This window comes from Macaca fascicularis, chromosome 2, assembly GCF_037993035.2.
Source record: "Macaca fascicularis isolate 582-1 chromosome 2, T2T-MFA8v1.1".
In the NCBI taxonomy this organism is placed as follows: domain Eukaryota; kingdom Metazoa; phylum Chordata; class Mammalia; order Primates; family Cercopithecidae; genus Macaca; species Macaca fascicularis.
Window position 1 is genome coordinate 182,120,982 of NC_088376.1, and position 21,533 is coordinate 182,142,514.

A 21,533-nucleotide genomic window follows, 5' to 3' on the forward strand; every position below is an offset into this window, starting at 1 on the left:
TATGCCATTTCAGATCTTTCTTTATAGCAGTGCGACAACAGACTAATACACTAACCTTTGTAAATAACTCAGCAAGAAGGTAAATGTTATGTATCACTTAGAAACCAGGAAGATAAGGCTTGAGTATCTTCAGTGGGATGCCAGAGTCTCAGAAGTGGGGTTTGAACCTGGTTCCTTCTGGCTGCAAAGGCAAAAGACAATGTGTTTCCTCACCTCTTGGTCAAGATCTTTGGTTGGTGTGATTATTTGCCTCTGTTGCCTTAGTAGTTTAAAAATAAATGTCTTGAGAATTTGATTAAGCTCTCTCTTCTCATTCTCGACAGTCTCTCTGGGAAAGTTCATCCAACTATCACTTATAAGCTAATGACACCCAGATGGGTCTGTACTCCCATCCTGAGTATCACACTTAGAAATCCCAATCACTACTGGGCATCTCCATGTACTCCCAGATGTACTCCCAATGGAACTAATCATTTGTCTCCTCAGCCATTCTCTGCCTTCCAGCATTCCCTATTCTACCATCTCAGTTACTCCTAAGACAAAAACCTTTTTTCTTCGCTCCCTTTCCAACTCTGTCAATGAGTAAGACTTGTGGATGTGGCACTGGAAAGCCTCATAGAGGAGGCTGGGCGTTTTTGAGCTGTAGTAATTCAATTTTACCAATGAGAAATTTCAGGTCCTTTCACCATACCCAGACAGTGTGTATAAACCAAAGGTTCTGACCAACTTGGAATAGCCAAAATAAACCAAATTCCATCTACCTGCCCAATAATAAACTACTAAGTATTGAACGGTAAGATATACTTTTTATTCTAGGCTACTCTATGTTATTAAGCTTCATTTTGGGCATTTGGGTGTGTGTGCTGCGATACTGAGTAGCAAAGTAGACAACATGTTTTTCAAGAACAATGCCTCTAGTCACCAACACTTGCTGGGAATTTGGGTATGATGCTAAAAAGGGGAAGTAACAGCCATCGATGTTTTCATTCCCATTGTTAGGTAAAAGGCCAAACCTGAAAGTCCACATCAATACCACAAGTGACTCCATCCTCTTGAAGTTCCTGCGTCCAAGTCCAAATGTAAAGCTTGAAGGTCTTCTCCTGGGATACGGCAGCAATGTATCACCAAACCAGTACTTCCCTCTTCCCGCTGAAGGGAAATTCACAGAGGCTATAGTTGGTAAGGTGTTTGGGTGTCGGGCTGGGAAGGAAAGGAGGCAAGAGGTGGTGGGTGTAACATGACCTACAAATCTTGATGTCAAGAACTATTTTTTCTACATCCTTAGTTTAATCAAATGGTAGAATTACAAGACATCTTCATAATTTTTGCAACTCGTAGCATAATTCTTTACATTTAAAAAATTATTGCATGCAGAAATAGTTATCTTCATTGTCCCTGGCCATATACCTCAAAAATTCGTAAGGAAAAAAATAGATGAAATGTCTGGGATTAAATCTCTGTAAGATATTATGTTATGTGGACTAGTTTTCCTTCCTGCTGTATCTTACTGTCTTTTGATAGTACAACTACAGCATTTTGAGTGTCTTTTCATGAAAAGCTACATTTTTAAAAAAAGGAAATGTATTATATTTTTAAAAATTGAAGTATTTCAGAGAAAAAGATTGAAGTTTTTCTATGTATTATAAAATATTATATTTCTTTAAAAATGTTTTAAATTATGTTAAAATGTAAATGGAGGATGTGGGTCACTTTTGAGCCTTCTCCATAAAAATTATTTGCAAATAAAACCAATTAAGAATGATTTTTTTTAAGCTTGGCACAGTGGCTCACATCTGTAATCTCAGCACTTTGGGAGGCTGAGGTGGGAGGATCACTCGAGTTGAGGAGTTCTAGACAGCCTGGGCCACATGATGAAATCGGCTCTGTACAAAAAATACAAAAATTAACCAGGAATGGTAGTTCATGCCTTGTAGTCCCAGCTACTTGTAAGGCTAAAGTGGGAGGATCTCTTGAGCCTGGGGAGGTTGAAGCTGCAGTGAGCCATGATAGCACCACTGCACTCCAGCCTGCGCAACAGAGTGAGACTCTGTCTCATAAATAAATAAATAAATAAATAAATAAATAAATATTTAAAGGATCCTCTATTGTTTTGAATACTTTTAAAGGCTTTCTGGATAGTCTAATATGAGGTTTATATTTTATTCCACTGCTAGGATTATTGCTTAGAAGCTTTCCTATGAGTTTCAGAATTTTATCCTATAAATTCAATTAGTTTATATCAGCTCTGATAATATGCAGGAAGTGTTGAAGATGAATCTATTTTGTCCTGTAGCCTCTTGTTTCTCATAGAGATGTCCCTGTTGGACTTCAAAATCTGGCAACAGAGTAATACTGTTAATTAAGTGTCTAAACTAGATTTTACATAAGAGAAACACTCTAAAGCAAACCTACTAGTTTGTTACCAAAAAAACTGAGAAGTAAGCATTTCTGACAAATGTAACACTAACCTTGACCACAAAAACCATAAAGAAGTCTCCACTCTATTCACTCTTTACTATAAAAAGTGACCGGAAGCTGTGTGTTTGCCCCCACGCAAATAGAAACAGATGACATATTACCCCGTTTTCATTGAGCACTGGGAGTAATATTTTATTATGATAGATGTTTTTGTTATATAAAATGAAATTTTGGTCAGTTGTAAGCTCTTTTTCCATATAAGGTGAAAAATGTTCAATCTTAAAGTAATAGAGGTCAAATTACTACTGATAAAAAATACATTCAGAAAACTAAAGAAAACTTATTGCACAAATATTTTAACCTTTCACTGTTTCAATAATGAAAGTTGATTAAATGGACTAGGGAGACTTTTATTTATTTATAGTATGTTCATTCTTTAAAGTTTTTTATTATGGGAAATTTCAGACAACCAAGGAAAGAGTATTAAAATGAACCTTTATATCTCAGCATGCAGCTTGAATATATATCACTGTTTTGCTAATCTTGTTCTGTGTATTCTTTAATACATACTGTATTCATTGCTTGAGTATTTAAAGCATAACTAGGTATCACATTTCTTTATTTAAAAATGTTTCAGTATGCATCTCTAACAGATGAAACATATTTTTAATAACACTATGCCTTTATCACATTTTAACAATAATTCCATAATACCATTTTATACCCAGTCCATATTTAAATTTCTCTGGTGATCTTAAAAATGTCTTTTTAGGGTTGATTTGTGTGACTCAGGATCCAAACAGGTCTATGATATATTTGATTATGTCTCTTAAGTGTCTTTTATTCTGTAACAATCCTCTCTACCTTCTCTTTTTAAATGTCATTGATTTCTAGAGAAATTGGGTCATTTATCACAGAGAATGTCCATATTCTATATGATAGAATATGGAACTGGTTGCTTCCATTCTGTATTTTTTTAGCTGGCTCCTCCTATCCCCTGTATTTCCTATGAAGATGTAATTAGATCTAGAGGCTGTATTAGATTTGAATTTGGGGGAAGGAGGAAATGTAATACTTTGTAGGTGGGACTATGTATTTCCTAATGATTCACAAAAAGAGGTGCATAATGGCTGCCTGTCCCATTTAGTGATCCTAAGACTGATGTGTTTAGGTGGTCTCAGCCTGGTCTCTCACAATAAAATTCTCCATCAAATTTTCACCTAATGGTTTAGCATCTTTTGATTGCCCAGATCTATTATTTTATTCAGGAGTTATAAATAGGAATTTTCTCATTCTATTATTCTTTCTCCCTATTTTAGCCAATGATAAAGAAGAAATTTCTCTTATCTGCTTTTTTATTTTCCATATATATTGGTTTTATTAGGTTGGTGCAAAAGTTTTTGCAGTTTTTGTCATTACTTTCAATAAGAAAGGCAGGATAAATTTTCATTGTTATAAGTTGATGCTCTGATTATTTCCAAAGATGACCAGTGACAGTGTTTGTTGGTTGGGTTTTTTTAGGGCCAATAAGAATGCATTGATTTTTACATATTTAATGGGTTTTTATCTATATATCACTTATCTATACCTTATGAATCTTTTTTTTTTTTTTTTTTTTTTTTTTTTTTTTTTTTTAGACGGAGTGCCGCTCTGTCACCCAGGCTGGAGTGCAGTGGCCGGATCTCAGCTCACTGCAAGCTCCGCCTCCTGGGTTCACGCCATTCTCCTGCCTCAGCCTCCCGAGTAGCTGGGACTATAGGTGCCCGCCACCTCGCCCGGCTAGTTTTTTGTATTTTTTAGTAGAGACGGGGTTTCACCGTGTTAGCCAGGATGGTCTCGATCTCCTGACCTCGTGATCCGCCCATCTCGGCCTCCCAAAGTGCTGGGATTACAGGCGTGAGCCCCCGCGCCCGGCCTACCTTATGATTCTTTCAGTCTAGCTGAAATATGCTTGATTATTTCCTTTGGTGAACTATAATACTGAAAACTTCTTAAAGTCAAGCTTATGTCTTATTCTTTGGTTATTCTTATCAAAATAATTTACATTAAGTAGATAAGCACTAAATATTTGTGCCACAGAATTGAATAGACTTCAGTCTGTGTAGAATATTTAGGCTGGAAGAGGACATGAGAGATTGTTTAATCTAAACAATTAGATTGTTTAATTTAATACTGTCATCAGGAAAGTAGCAATTGAAGTCATTTAGGGCAGATAAAATAGTTAGGTCACTGTGCATCTCAAAGAACTTAGGGAGAAAGATTCCACAACTCCTAGAAGGCTATTCCAATTATTATTTTTAAAACTCTTACCTCATATTGTAGATCAATATGTTCTTTTTATTAATTCCTTTTCTAGTATTCTAGTGGAAATGAAAAAACATTCCTCGTACATATTTCCTTTTCCATATTTCTTTAAGCCAAGAAATTTGTGTGCTTCTGCTTTTATTACTTCAAAAATGAACTTTTATTCCAAGTTAAATGTTATTTTTTGGTTGTTTAAATTGGTTATTTATAGTCTTCCGTGACTGTGTTTGCATTAATTGCTCCTAATTGATTAAGCAGCCATACATTAGTTTCCTGCTGCTGCTAAAACAAATTACTACAAATTTGGTGGTTTCAAGCATTATAGATTTATTATCTTGCAGTTGTAGGTCAGAAATCCAACATGGGTCTCACTGAGCTAAAATCAAGGTGTGGGCAGAGCTGCATTCCTTTCCGGAGGCTCTCAGGGGAGAATCTGGTTTTATGTCTTTTCCAGCGTTTAGAGGCTACTGCATTTCTCTTCCATCCCGAAGTCAACAACAGTGGGTCAAGCCCACATCACATCACATCACAATCACATCACAATCACATCACATCACATCACAATCATATCACAATCATATCACAATCACATCCCATCACATCACAATCACATCACCACATCACATCACATCACAATCACATCACAATCACATCACATCATCACAACATCACATCACATCATCACATCACATCATCACATAACATCACATCACAATCACATCACATCACATCACAACATCACATTACATCATCACATTACAATCACATCACATCACAATCACATCATAACATCACATTACATCACATCGTCACATCACATCAATCACAATCACATCACATCACATCACATCACAATCACAATCACATCACAATCACATCCCATCACATCACAATCACATCACATCACATCCAATCACATCACAATCACATCACATCACATCATCACATCACAATCACATCACATCCCATCACAATCACATCGCAGTCACATCACATCATCACATCACATCACAATCACATCATCACATCACAATCACATCACATTCACATCACATCACAATCACATCACATCATCACATCACATCATCACATCACAATCACATCACGTCACAATCACATCACATCATCACATCACAATCACAATCACATCACAATCACATCACAATCACATCACAACATCACATCACATCATCACATCACATCACATCACATCACAATCACATCACATCACAATCATATCACAGTCACATCACATCATCACATCACATCACAATCACATCATCACATCACAATCACATCACATCGGATCATCACATCACATCATCACATCACAACATCACATCACATCATCACATCACATCACATCACAACATCACATCATCACATCACAATCACATCACATCGGATCATCACATCACATCATCACATCACAACATCACATCACATCATCACATCACATCACATCACAACATCACATCATCACAACACAATCACATCACATCACAATCACATCATAACATCACATTACGTCACATCATCACATCACACTCACATCACATCACAATCACATCACATCACAATCACATCACATCATCACATCACATCATCTCATCACAATCACATCACAATCACATCACATCACATCACAATCACATCACAATCACATCACAGTCACATCACATCATCACATCACATCACAATCACATCATCACATCACACTCACATCACATCACAATCACATCACATCACAATCACATCATCTCATCACAATCACATCACAATCATCACATCACATCATCACATCACAATCACATCACATCATCACATCACAATCACAATCACATCACAATCACATCACATCATCACATCATCACATCACAATCACATCGCATCATAATCACATCATCACATCACATCACAATCACATCACATCACATCACAATCACACCACATCACAATCACATCATCACATCACATCACAATCACATCACATCACAGTCACATCACATCACAATCACATCACAGTCACATCACATCATCACATCACATCACAATCACATCATCACAACACAATCACATCACATCATCACATCACAATCACATCACATCATCACATCACATCATCACATCACAATCACATCACCATCACATCACCATCATCACATCACATCATCACATCACAATCACATCACCATCACCATCACCATCACCATCACCATCACCATCACATTACCCTGGCCTCCTTTCCTGCTTTCCTCTTGTACTTTTTTTGTTTTGTTTTGTTTTGTTTTGAGACAGAGTCTCGCTTTGTCACCCAGGCTGAAGTGCAGTGGTGTGATCTCGGCTCACTGCAAGCTCTGCCTCCCGGGTTCACGCCGTTCTCCTGCCTCAGCCTCAGAGTAGCTAGGACTACAGGCACCTGCCACCTCGCCCAGCTAATTTTGTTGTATTTTTAGTAGAGACGGGGTTTCACATGTTAGCCAGGATGGTCTCAATCTCCTGACCTCGTGATCCCACCCACCTCAGCCTCCCAAAGTGCTGGGATTACAGGTGTGAGCCACCGCGCCCGGCCTCCTCTTCTACTTTTAAGGGCCCTTGTGATTGTAGTAAGTTCATCTGGATAATCCAGGATACTTTCCCTATTTTAAAATCAGCTGATTAGCAATTGTAATTCCATCTGCAACCTCAATTCACCCTTGTCTCGCAACCTAACATCTTCACAGGTTCTGGGGATTAGGATATAAGCAAGCTTTGTTGGAGCATTATCCTGTCTGCCACAAGCTATATGTTTAAAATTTGCATCTCTATTCATTTCCCTTTCTGGTATCAGTTTACTGTGCGATAAATCTCAACTCTGCTCATCTGTAATAGGTGTATTTTTCACATACATGCTGTGGCGGTTTAGTGTATTTGTAACTGTAAAGTGATGAATTGAAGTCCCTTGAGTGCAAAGTGCTACACAAGAGCAAAGAATCTTTATTTCTTCATGGTGGGGGGAAAAAAAGCATCACTTACAGCTGCTGCTCTTACTTTCTTTAGTAATAAGGTAGCGGTATGTTTTTCAGTTGCATGGAACTACACCCAAACACAGTGAATTACCCTCAGTTTCAAAGCAAATATTAAGTACAGCCTTGTCTGACACATTTCATTTGTTTAATGATATGTTTACCATCATTTTTCATTTTACCATTGAATTGAGAAGCTGATTATTCAGAAATATTCAAGCTAATATTTAGTGGCCTGAGGACTAGCACGTCCACTAAGTAATCATTTATAACCATTTTTACATTTATTTTTTAATATCTATTATCTTCCTATTAAGTATTGACAGAGATGTTTTCAAGTCACTGGTTTTACATGCAAAAGAAAACAAAACCCTCCTTTTGCCATTTTGGAAATTAACATTCATATGAAATTTCTGTCAAAATTTATCTAAGATTATACTAGATTAGAGGGGCAGTAGGAAAAATACTATTTTCCCGGGTGGCTATTAATAAATATTAATGGGCTCCAGAGCCCTGCAATGACGTGATAAAACATGATTCACATTTCATAGATCCTCTAAGTTCCTATGTCTTTTTATTCACTCACATCATGAATGTTCTCACTCCTGGTTAACATTTTAAGTTTTTGCGGCTTTCTTTTACGGTCAGCTGCTAGTAATTTTGTTAATGTCTCATTAGCTGAGAACTTTCTCAGCGTTGACCTTTAAAGACTCATACTTAATGATGACCTGTTGACATCAGCCATCGGTTATGTGGTGCACGTTGAAGAATTATTTTAGTATCCTTCCTGCAGAAAAGGCTTAAGTTTAAAAACGTATGTTCACGATGGCAAATTCTGATTGAAGATTTTGTCTTCCAACCAGGTGTTAGGACTCCAACGGGACTAACGGGGTGCAAATGTTTTAATTCTCGTGTTCTCACAGCTGCTAACCCTCACACTCATTTCCCTAAGGGAGCGCATTTCTCACGCTCAGCACGGGCCCCTGAGTCACTATCTTGCCTATAACTCTTCCCAAGTGATGCCAGCTCTAGTGAGGAAAAGGTTACAGCGCCAATGCACTGGAAATGCTCTAAGCTGAAAAAAGTCCCGGACAAGGATGCTACAGTCTGTGTTCTAGGAAAGATCAGCCCTCACCTGAGAGGCAGCATGATGTGGGGAAAGAATACCTACTTACTTTTGAGTCCAACAGACCTGGGTTCAAATTCAACACAACTCATTGTGGAATAGTTGTGGGTAAGTAGTTTAAATTATCTGAATTTTACTTTTCTCATTTATAAAATAGAGAATGATCTTTCAGAAGCATTGTAAAGACTATGGCTGAATCATATAACAGAGCTAATGTAGACCGGGTGTGGTGGCTCATGCCTGTAATCCCAGCACTTTGAGATGCCGAGGCGGGTGGATCATTAGGTCAGGAGTTCAAGACCAGCCTGGCCAAGATGGTGAAACCCTGTCTCTACTAAAAATACAAAAATTAGCCAGGCGTGGTGGCGGGTTCCCGTAATCCCAACTACTCAGGAGGCTGAGGCAGAAAATTGCTTGAACCCAGGAGGCGGAGGTTGCAGTGAGCCAAGATCACGCCACTGCACTCCAGCCTGGGAGTCAGAGCAAGACTCCATCTCAAAAAAATAACTAAATTTTTTAAAAAAGAAGCTAATATAGACTCTAGTACAGAGTAAGCATGTTTTGTAAATTTTGTCAGTTGCTGTTATAACAAGCAGAGTGGCCTTGGATAATTTACCTAACACTTCTGAGCTTTGTTTGTCTCAGTGGCTAATAATTATTGGGTTACCTCTCCACTAAAGTTCTGGCCAGCTCTAAGAGGTTAGTGCCTAGGTTGAAAAAGCTTGGTCTAAGTGGCAGTTTTGTGGTTTTGTTTTATATTTGGGGGTGGGAGATAGTGTTGGTAAAACTGCAGAAGTAGATTGTTTTAGCAGAGCTGTTAGTCACTGAAAGGTAGCCTTGCCCATCTATCATGCCCGAGTATGTTTTCTCATCAGGGTCAACGCTCGAAACAGGATTAAAAAACAAAATAAGCAAAATCTAAGATGATGACACGTAGCTGGTGCGCACACACACAGAGCTCTCTCCCAAAGTCATTATTCTCTCTTAATTATCGAGGGTATGCCGTGTCAAAGCTGACTGTTGTGTGCCTTTGGTGAAGAGAGTCGTCAGGTGCCTCTTACAATTCCTTAGCTGTTGCCCCCAAAGAAAAATGTGGTGACTCCCCCAAAAATATATACCTGAAAAAGTCTGTCATTTCTAGATCTCACTTTTTCAATCTCTTATTCAAATAAAGCAATTTTTAGTAAGAATTTTGGCCTGTCCTATTAAACAAATAAAAATAAGTGCATGACCCTTTAATTTACTTAACTGATGGCAATTCTGTCTCAGTGCATTTGGGCTAAAATTCAACCATCAGTTTCTTATTTTGAAGTTTCTCACTTTTTGTTTCACAGCAAAACATTTTCAAAAATTTAAAAGTAAAGTTTACGATTGATCAGATATGAATCAGTATAAATTGTATGCTTATAAATTGTAATTCAATTTATATTTCTGTAGGTTATTAGTACCATTTACAAGGTTAACCCTTAATTTTTATATTTGTATAGATGGCAAGAGGAAATGCACAATTTTTCCTCTTTTATCATGTCAACCCTTAGAATTTCAGTTGTTCCCTTCTACTTCTCTATCATAAAAATGTTTAAGATTGCTCTATTTTTATGAAAGTGGAATGAAATATAAAATAATAGAGATTGATACTGTTTATTACAGTGAAAGATAACTATCACAAGTGGTTATGCATTCATTGAAGAAAAAACAAATAGGGGTTGAAAATAACTGAAGGAACTATACAGGGAATATAAAGAAGCTAAAAAAAAAAAAACTTATGAAAAAAGAAGCAGGATAAACCAATAGAAGGAAATGATGTAGTGCCATCATTGAAGCCAGCTGAGCCCTCTCTTGCTGGCGGAGTCCTTAGATGGCAAGAGGCTTCGAAGGCAGGGAGCAAGACAGCTGCCATGAGTGGATATCAGACTCCTGATACCGATGCAAGATGGCAGTTATGCAGGGAGAGGGAGTATTATTAGTTCTCTTTTACCCAGAAGGAGGTTGAAGCTCCAAGAGTTTTAAACTTCCTAAGCCTACTCAGCTGGTATATGGCAGGTACAGGGTTTGAAGCTAGGAAGTCTGAGCTCTGAACCACTGTGTTCTACTGCCTCTCAGAACTTAGGGAACTTTATCTGTTCTACAGGACAAAGGTCATAAGTTCCTGATGTGTTGCTTCTATAATGTCCTGTATAAAATGGTTAAAAAGTGGGGGGGGAGATGGATTATGGCTACTTTCTCATTAAGGTTTAAATAAAATATGTAAGGCACTCATTTCATCCTCAAAACTTGTTCTCTCCTCCCCTTCCTCCACCACCACCATCTCTGCTTATTATGTGCTGCCCATCCATCAAGTCCTACTTTATGTACTGTACACAAGGTCATTTCTGGCCAGGATAGACATTTCAGTCCCTCTGCATGAATATCCTGGAGACTTAGCATTTGCTTTTATCATTCTTCAGGTTAATCAATTGAAATTTGTTTTTATTTTTGTGTGTCCTGTCTGCCTCTTCACCACCCAAGTAGAAAACTCCCAGGAGCTGAGGATCCTAGAAACCTTAGATTTATTTTTACCCTCAATGTTGTCATTGATTTCAGAAACACAATAAATGAATGGATGGGTGGAAGGGTGGATTAATAAATGGGAAAGAGGAAAAGGAAAGACCCAAAAAGTCTGAAACAGTTGTGGGCACCATTTAAGATAGATTTTTCTCTTTTAAAATTATTTTCAAAATGTCATCTAATTCTTAGTTATTTCTTTGGAAATAGATTTACCACTTGGGAAGTATTTGGCTTTAAATCTTCAAGATGAGTCCAAACTTATCATTAAAAAAAAACAGGAATCCCAGAATCATTTGATTTTTTTTTTTCCTCCAAGGCACAAAATTTACCAGAACTTAAGCTTCAAAGGAATTTTTAAAGAAATTAGCCTAATAGGTATCAATTTCTTAATAAACGTATACCATTTCTTAAACAATTCATCAGTTTATACCAGAAAGCCATTGTATGATAAGAGATGACCATTTCATCCTGTTTTGGTAAGGAAAACATCTTTGAAAGTCCTGTTCTTTTCTACTGGATTCAAATACAATGTTTTCATGGTCTGCTTGACTTCATCAAATGATAAACTGTCGCCAAGTCTATCTTTTCTGGAAATACAATACAAAAATTCACAGTATTTTAATATAAAGCACAATTTTTTCAAATGTATTACACAATGCACTGAGATCAAAATCTAAATTTAAAAAGTCATTCTCAATTATATCCAAAAGAGTGTCCCTGAATGGCGAATGGCCTTTTTTGTCATGCGCCAAAAAGACATATGGTCCCAGATTCATTGCAAAAGTCTTGCTATGGAGAAGGGGTCTTAAGTGGAAAGACAGCTGCCAGTAAAAGGATATTAAAGGGTTATCTGGAATAGATGTATAAGATAGCATTTAAACTCTAGCATTTTCTTTTACATTTCAAAACCAAGGAACGTGGTCACATCAACTTTCCTGATTATCCACATATTATTTTCCTTTAAATATTTTCCATTCCATGGACATTCAGTGCTCTCTGACACCTATGGGTCATACCAAGTGCTATGCCATGAAGGCCAGCATTAGGTTACACTCTTCTGTATTGTTCTCCAATTGTTTTTGTCATGTGTGCGTTTCTTCTGTGTCGTGTCTCACCAGCAAAATAGTAAGCTCCTGAGGACCAGAGCTGAGTCTCACCTTCCCTGATGGGCTCCACAATCAAGGTGAATATATTCATAGCTGTAATAGCTGGCTCCCCAGCGTTTGCTAGGGAAGGCTCCTTGCCCAAATAACAAGTCCCTAGTTGCCTATAGTAAAAATATCCAGGAGAAAAAAATTATTCAACTGGGGTAAAGGGTTGACTCTACCCTATTAGTAAAGTAACTATATACCCTTTTTTATCTGGCATAGTTATGGTTGACACCTGCTGTTCTGATATAATTAATTGTGCTTCCTTTCTTTCAATAGTACCCCAGTTTAGTTGAAAAATCTATAGACAATCTACATATGGGAGAAAGCCTAGAAATCTTAGCACGGTCCCCAGATATTTCACAATCTTCACAATCTGATCCCGAGGTAATAGCCAGCCTTTTCTCTGCCACTGGGGATGCTCTGCATCAAGAAGAGAGAGACAAAATGAAGGGTTGGAGTGTTTGCCACAGGTTTGCCACTGCTGTGTTCTCTTCTCCAGGCTGGGCACATAGATGGTCAAATGCTGGAGTGGCAGTTCTTATCAACCTGTTACCCGATGATTTAATATTTTTGAGCACTTACAATGTGCTGGGCTAAGGGATTTATGGAAATGGGTTATTAAATCCTTACAGCAACCCCATGAAGCAGGTACTATTAGCATTCTCTTTGTCCCACTGAAGACAGTCCCCAAGAGGTTAAGAAATCTACAAGTAACAGGCTGACTCCTGAGCCTGTATCTGAACACCACACCAAAGTGCTTTTCTCCATGGCCTCTAAGTGTTCTGGTAATTTTGAACTCAGTGTTAAAAACTCATCTTGTATAAATTATTCCTGACTCCCCACTCCTACATGGAAAAGCTGACAAGAACATCTAAAAAGAAAGAAAAACCTTTGCTAATTTGAAGGCTTTGACTTTGGATACTATCTGAGAGCTAATGTGACCTGGCTTTATAAATTGAAAGAAAAATATCCAAAGTCCTGATAAAGAAAAATATCCAAACGCACTTCCTGTGGCGATAACGTGAACAAAGTGGTGAATTCACTGGAAAATGCGTGTGTGGGAATGTACAGTCTCTACTTTAAAAATCAAGCCCCTGCCAAGGCTTAAACCAGTTAACAGACAACACTCTACACTAAACTTCTCCATGGGATACACATATAAAACACGGGCAAGGAAAAAACTACAGGCAATAAAGCCAACAACTGTAATGCCTAACAGGTCTGCTAAACTAGGAACGGATGTGGCAAGTGGGTAAGAGAAATAGTTTTTAAACATTTGTGGTGTCGGGGAGAGAGTCTGCCAGAGCATGCGAGTGAAGCAGGGTTAGTTTGGGACAGTGGCTGACGGAGATGCTCCCGACTCTATCCCAGGAGCACAGGAAATGAAATGACCTGGAACCTCGGCGTTGTGGTTAGTGTGCAGGCACTGGAAGTGGAAGGGTCGGGGTTGGCTTCACAGTCAGATGACCAGTGCACTTAGAGGACCTTGCATTCTGGGTTTAATGCCCTGCTCTCACTGTCATGAATTCTTAATTTATCTTTCCATTTTATTTTGTAAGTGAGGTCCTATCAGACAACAGAGCAGGTGCAGAGGGCTTGGAGCCTGGGTTCCTGTGCTTGGCCTCCCAGCTCCTCCCCTAGTTTGATTCTCTGCTGTCATGTCCTCCAGCCCTGGTGTCCCTGCTGCTTGGCTGCCTTCCACTTCCCATCCCTATTTCAGCGACATCAGCTGCCCTCCACCTCCAGCAGGGACTTGGGTGTGCACACCTCCGTGATGACATCTGGCAGGGCATGGCGGTAGCAGTCCTTGCAGTGTCTGGCAGTGCCACTGTGTGTTAAGTAGGGCATTTGGTGGGGGCAAGCCTCCCTCTCACCTGCTTCAGGTACACAGTATGTCCCAGTGCAGAAATGGCAATCCCTTGGGGGTCTATGAATTGGGGTGGCAGACCTGTGAGGAACGGAGATTGACTTTTCTCCCCTTGGGGGTGTGTTGGAGGATAAGGGCAAAGCACTTTGGTCTTGATCCTGGGACTGCTGCTGGAGGGAGATAGTAAGTGGAGGGGGAAGGGAGTGGGCTGAGGGTCTGCACCCACCTGCAAAGTGTAATATTAAATAGCAAAGAAACATGATGATGGGCCAAGACAGAGATGGTGGAAGAAAGTACAAGTTGAATGTTGTGCCTTCAATGGCACTCTTTTTAGGGTCCTACCTTTCGATTTTGCATCTGACCCTGCAAATTATATAGTCAGCCTTGGGTGAAATGCATGCTTTTAATAGCATTGGCTCCCCACCTCTCACAGAATGAAAGTAAAACCTCCAATAATGTCTTCCTCAATGGATTGTCTTTAAAATAACCCTCTGTTTAGAAAAAGTACATGCATTTTTTTCTTCCAGACAACCTTAGAAAGCTGTAAATGGTGACCAAGTATGGCAGAGCCATTGGGAGTACACACTGCTGGAAAGAGATGCCCTCTTTCCCCCCGCTTGTCTTCCTCCCATACCCCTTTCCCCGCATCCTCTCTTCCAGTCAATGCCGCACTCCCATTTCATCTGTAGAGGCTCCACTCACTCTCTACAGCGGGCCAACGAGGGGCTGCTTCTCACTGCTGTTACTTAACTCCAAGCAATTCTGAGCAACCCCTCTTGTGACAACATCCGCACCAACATGAGCCGTAAGCTCCCTTCAGAACAGGCCTGTGAACGTTCTGGAACCCTAGCAGTGGCTGCTGTACCTAGTCATTTTTGCATCGTTGCTCTGTGGTACGGCTGGCTGCACTTCTGTGAGAAGCTTAACCTTCAGTATGAGCTCAGCCTGCCAGGGGCCTGGTCCTGCAGACTGCATGTTAAAGAGTGAGAGAAGCCAGAATTCTCTAAGCCATGGGGCATAACAGAGTGTTCTGTCAAACTGGGTGTGGGTTCATTATTCAACAGATCTTGTAATGTTTAATGGAAATAATTACTGAATAGTGCAGGATTTGCTTTAAAATTTGCTCTCCAATTATTTTTCAGGCAAAGGAGGAAAAAGTTTTTTGTTCCACGTGAAAACATATACTTTTTCTGAGGAAAAAAAAAAGCAGTCCTACAAATAGGACTTATTAGAGACTAACTGATTACTCACTTTTCAAAAAATATTTGTGCTGATTGTGCTATTTCCCAACCCTCTAATTATTTTTTTCCTTTTCTGCCTGCAAAACCTCTGCCTTCATTCATCTTTATTCTAGCCCCAGGCATTAAAGGGGTAGAAGAGCAGATTCATTCATTCTTTCAGAACATGTTTATTGAGCAATTACTATGTTTCCAGGTTTAGAGGTCCACGCATAAACAGAGCATGAACTGAAAGCCTGGCCCACATCCAGAGTGATCCTCAGCCTCTTACGGCTTTTTTCAGGGGCTTAGGAATACTCTAAAAGGTGGAGGACTTATGTTACTTTGTGATGCTCCATAATTCTGTAGGCATTCTTTTTTATGTTTAAGGGCAATGTGCTAGTAATCTACTGAGTGATGTATTAAAAATTAACACTGCATGTTAATTTAGTCAATTATATTGTATGTATTGTGTTAATGTAAAATTGGTATAACACTGACATTACTTATGCTACTCTGTATTCTACTTGAGCTTCAAGCTACCATGAAATTTTGCCAAGCTACAACTTAGCACATGCCCAAGCAGACAGCAGGATTTCCCCAATTTTCTAGAAAAATACCCATCAGTGTTTTTCCGGAAGTGACGTCCTCCTTCCTGAAAGAACATTAGTGATGTTCTTGAGTTGGTCCAGACTCTCAGTTGCTGCTGTTCTGGCCTTTTCATATGTAATTATTTCAGGGTCACTTACTTGTCATGGATGGGTGAGTTTTCTGTAGTCATTATTGATTCTGTCCTGTGGAGTGATGGCATCAACAATATTGGAGCCTATCTTTTCCCAGCAATGGTCTTCAGGGTGGATATGGACTACAGTTGAGTTATGAATCATTTTTATACCCCATTACTGAAACCAGTTTGCTGTTGTGGTGTCAATTTGGTTTTATTACTCAGTTCTTTGTCACCGGAATAGGACAATGGGTGGGGTGGGTGGAGCGCAAAGTTGGTCCCCCTGCTGACACTTAGAACTACTGGTAAGTAGCCTTCAATAAGTGACGAGACAACAGCATTCTACTCTTTTTACATTCCACTCCCCACAGGCCTGCCCGCCTCTGCCTAGACTGACTTCTTCAGTGGGGTTACCCTCTCCCTTCTCCCCTTCATCCACTAACAGGCCACAGGGGACCCATCTATAGCAGGGGCAAAGGCAGCTGACAGCCACAGAGCCTAGGGTGCTGGTGAGCTGTTTGTGTACCTGTTCCACGGCCACACTTAGGAGGTCCCTTTTTTGAGAACTGACTAGTGGGTGAGTGGAACTCCCTGCTGGAGCTTAAAAGATAGCAATATTTCTCAAGGGTGTTTTTCAGGCAGACATTGCTCAGGGTTAGTGTTGGTGAAATGCAGTACAGGAGCTGTCGGCCAAATGTCAAGAGCTAGAGGATGCTTAAATTCAGATTATACCCGCTCAGGTCTGAATATAGCTAAATGTGGCATGTGGACACCTACAGATGCAAATAAGAATCGACAATATTTCCGTTATGAAGATTTCCATGGGCATAGTTGTTTGTTTGTTTGTTTGTTTTCTGTGGCTGATTTTATTCTTATTAGGGTCTCATGATGTGCCACACTGGCTTCTAATAAAAATAGTTACCTTATTTCATCAAATTCTAAAGCATCTTTAACTGTAAATCAGTCTACTATTTTACATAAAACTAAGAAACAATAAAGTTGCTAATTAATGGTACTGCTCTTGCACCCCTTGAGGCTTTTATTTTATACTTATGGAAAGAGCTTCCTTTGACCCATTGATGCATACATTTTATGTTGTCTGTTCTTTTTACAAAAGAGATCATTTCCTTTTCTGTAAACTATTTTAGAAGCGTTTTAGATTAATGAAGTTGTGAAGATAGGTGTTGTGTAGCCTGAGGCGGCGGCAGCACGGAGGGTAAGAGCAGGTGCTCTCAGGCTATGTGTTGACCAGCTTGCCTTACACCACCCCAGCACGGTTTGTGACACGGAAGGTTTTCTTCTTGAGGCAGTAAAAGGTGAAGCCAAGAATAGCATTACTGATTCCCAAATGGATGATGTTGAAGTTGTTCATACAACTGACATTCAGAAATACATTCCATGCTTTTTTTAGCTTTTATAATTCCTCAAGTGAAATAAGTGAGCAAGCAGTGAAGAAAATATTCTCCAATGTCAAAAAGAATGTGATAGGTTGGTATAAATTCCATCATCATTCAGATCAGATCATGATGTTTATAGAGAGGCTGCTTCACAAAAACTTGCAGGAGCATTTTTCAAGCCAATAGCTTGTTTTTCTACTATTAACACCAAGTATAATAACAAAACTGCTCTACTCATTGACTGAAACATGCCTTATATAAACCTCAAAAAGGACTTTTTCACAGGGTATCTTTAGCGGTTGCCAGTCTGGGTATTTCTGAACAACTAGGTTATGAAACTGTATCAGGTTCCTGTATGTCCACTGGTTTTAGCCAAGCAGTAAAAACACACAGCTCTACATTTTTTGAAGAAGATGGATCTTTAAAGGAGGTACATAAGATAAAGGAAATGTACGCTTCATTACAAGAGGAATTAAGAGTATATGCAAAAAAGTGGAAGACAGTGAACAAGCAATAAATAAACTAGTAAAGGATGTAAACAGATTAAAACAAGAAACTGAGAAAAGGAGATGAGCATAGATTCAGGCAGCAGGAGAGAAGAACATCTAAAAAGACCCTCAGGGGAACATTTTTCCTGGTCAAGCATTGCGGACCTTTTATCCAGATTCTGAATTTCTTCAATCATGTGTTATGTCTTTAAAAACCAGACATGTTTCTAAAAGTAGCTGTAACTACAACCTCCACCTCGATGTAGTAGCCAAAATGACCTTAATGGTAGAACACACTGACATTCCTGAAGCTAGTCCAGCTAGCAGACCACAAATGATTAAGCATAAAGCTTTAGGCTTAGATGACAGATGAAATTCAAGAGATCATGGCAGTTAGAGATACAAGACAAACCATCTAAAACAGATACTGATAGTAGTTACCAAGAAAAAGCATCCACAATGGACAGCCCAGAAATAGATGAAGAGATTGAGAAAATGAAGGGATCTAGTGAATATCCAGTCTCCTACATCTTGATCCTTTTAACCTAAAAGAAGATTTTTTTTAATTTGGCTGATGGGTAAAGCCAAACATTTCTATTGTTTTTTCTATGTTGAGCTACTTGTGCTAATACAGATGAATTCATTTGTTTTTACTATGTTCCCCTGTTTGCAGTAATCCGCAGATTAAGTCTTGGCATGTTTAATTTATAAAGTACTTTTTTGAACATCAGATGCTTTTATTTTAAAATCTTTTTTCACATTTCACTAAGTTGTTGAGGGAAAGGCTTACACTGACACATTCTTTATCACTGGAAAAGTGAGGCTGGGCACAGTGGCTCACACCTGTAATTCCAGCACTTAGGGAGGACAAGGCAGGAGAATTTATTGAGGCCAGAAGTTAGAGAGCAACCTGGGCAGCAAAGTGAGACCCATCTCTATTTAAAAAGGAAAAATAAATGGAAAAGCAAGAATAGAAAAGAAATAGAATTTATTTTCACAATGTGGAAAGAAATGTACATGAAAATTTACTTTTTATCTAAGTCATTAAAATTCTCCTAAAGTGATAATTTTTTTTTACTTTTTAAAAATTATACTTTAAGTTCTGGGGTACATGTGCAGAACATGCAGGTTTGTTAAGGTATACAAGTGTCATGGTAGTTTGCTGCCCCCATCAACCCATCATCTACATTAGGTATTTTTCCTAATGTCATCCCTGTCATCCCTCCTCCCGCCCCTGACTTCTCAACAGGCCCTGGTGTGTGATGTTCCCCTCCCTGTGTCCATGTGTTCTCATTGTTCAACTCCCACTAATGAGTGAGAAGATGCAGTGTGTGGTTTTCTGTTCTTGTGTTGGATTGCTGAGAATGATGGTTTCCAGCATCATCCATGTCCCTGCAAAAGACATGAACTCACCTTTTTTTTTTATGGCTGCATAGTATTCCATGGTATATATGTGCCACGTTTTCTTTATCCAGTCTATCATTGATGGGCATTTGGGTTGGTTCCAAGTCTTTGCTATTGTGAACAGTGCTGAGGTAAACATACATGTGCATGTGTCTTTATAGTAGAATGATTTATAATTATTTTGGATATATACCCAGTAATGGAATTGCTGGGTCAAATGGTATTTCTAGTTCTAGATCCTTGAGGAATCACCACACTGTCTTCCACAATGGTTGAACTAATTTATACCCCCACCAACAGTGTAAAAGTGTTCCTATTTCTCCACATCCTCTCCGGCATCTGTTGTTTCCTGACTTTTTAATGATCGCCATTCTACCTGGCATGAGATGTTATCTGATTGTGGTTTTGATTTGCATTTCTCTAATGACCAGTGATGAGCATTTTTTCATATGTTTGTCGGCTGCATAAATGTCTTCTTTTGAGAAGTGTCTGTTCATATCCTTTACCCACTTTTTGATGGGTTTTTTTTTCTTGTAAATTTAAGTTCTTTGTAGATTCTGGATATTAGCCCTTTGTCAGATGGATAGATTACAAAATTTTTCTCCCATTCTGTAGGTTGCTGCCTGTTCACTCTGATGATAGTTTCTTTTGCTGTGCAGAAGCTCTTTAGTTTAATTAGATCCTATTTGTCTATTTTGACTTTTGTTGCCATTGCTTTTGGTGTTTTAGTCATGAAGTCTTTGCCCATGCCTATGTCCTGAATAGTATTGCCTAGGATTTCTTCTAGGGTTTTTATGGTTTTAAGTCTTACATGTATGTCTTTAATCCATCTTGAGTTAATTTTTGTATAAGGTGTAAGGAAGGGATTCAGTTTCAGCTTTCTGCATGTGGCTAGCCAGTATTCCCAACACCATTTATTAAATAGGGAATCCTACCCCATTCCTTGTTTTTGTCAGGTTTGTCAAAGATCAGATGGTTGTAGATGCATGGTGTTATTTCTGAGGGCTGTGTTGTGTTTCATTGGTCTATATCTCTGTTTTGGTACCAGTACCATGCTGTTTTGGTGACTATAGCCTTGTAGTATAGTTTGAAGTCAGGTAGCATGATGCCTCCAGCTTTGTTACTTTTACTTAGGATTGTCTTGACTATGCAGGCTCTTTTTTGGTTCCATATGAAATTGAAAGTAGTTTTTTCCAATTCTGTGAAGAAAGTCAATGGTAGTTTGATGAGGATGGCATTGAATCTATAAATTACCTTGGGCAGTATGGCCATTTTCATGATATTGATTCTTCCTATCCATGAGCATGGAATGTTTTCCCATTTGTTTGTGTCCTCTCCTATTTCCTTGAGCAGTGGTTTGTAGTTCTTGAAGAAGTCCTTCACATCCCTTATAAATTGGATTCCTAGTTATTTTATTCTCTTTGTAGCAATTGTGAATGGGAGTTCACTCATTATTTGGCTTGCTGTTTGTCTGTTATTGGTGTATAGAAACAATGGGAAATTCAACTCAGAGTCTTGTTGTTTTTTTCACCCAGTATCATTCTCGGTGCCAGCAAGGGTCTGGCATGTTTAGTAAAGGAGGATCGGATCATACATTTGATTTAGATGTTTTAAGATATATTTTATAAGAAAGTATTCCACTGAATTCTTATTTATTCAGAATTAGTATTATATTTTTTCAAATGACTTTTCAGCACCTGTGGAAATAGGGTTACTTTTTTTTTTTTTTTTTTTTTTTTTGAGACAGAGTCTTTGCTCTGTCACCCAGGCTGTAGTGCAGTGGTACGATCTCGGCTCACTGCAAGCTCCGCCTCCAGGGTTCACACCAGTCTCCTGCCTCCACCTCCCGAGTAGCTGGGACTACAGGCACCCACCACCACGCCCT

At 38.9% G+C, this 21,533-nt stretch overlaps 1 protein-coding gene and 1 pseudogene across 50 annotated transcripts in view; both read left to right on the forward strand.

Annotated features, from left to right (window-relative positions):
* Nucleotides 1-21,533, forward strand: part of ABI3BP (ABI family member 3 binding protein) — a 244,211-nt gene that overhangs the window by 64,912 nt on the left and 157,766 nt on the right. For all 50 annotated transcript variants that reach the window (XM_005548290.4, XM_045385365.2, XM_065539257.1 and 47 more), the window contains exon 2: nucleotides 1,000-1,179. In XM_005548290.4, coding sequence (XP_005548347.3) covers nucleotides 1,000-1,179 — 180 coding nt within the window. The remainder of the gene's footprint in view (nucleotides 1-999; nucleotides 1,180-21,533) is intronic.
* On the forward strand, nucleotides 17,592-18,793 carry LOC107128837 (BRCA1-A complex subunit Abraxas 1 pseudogene; annotated as a pseudogene).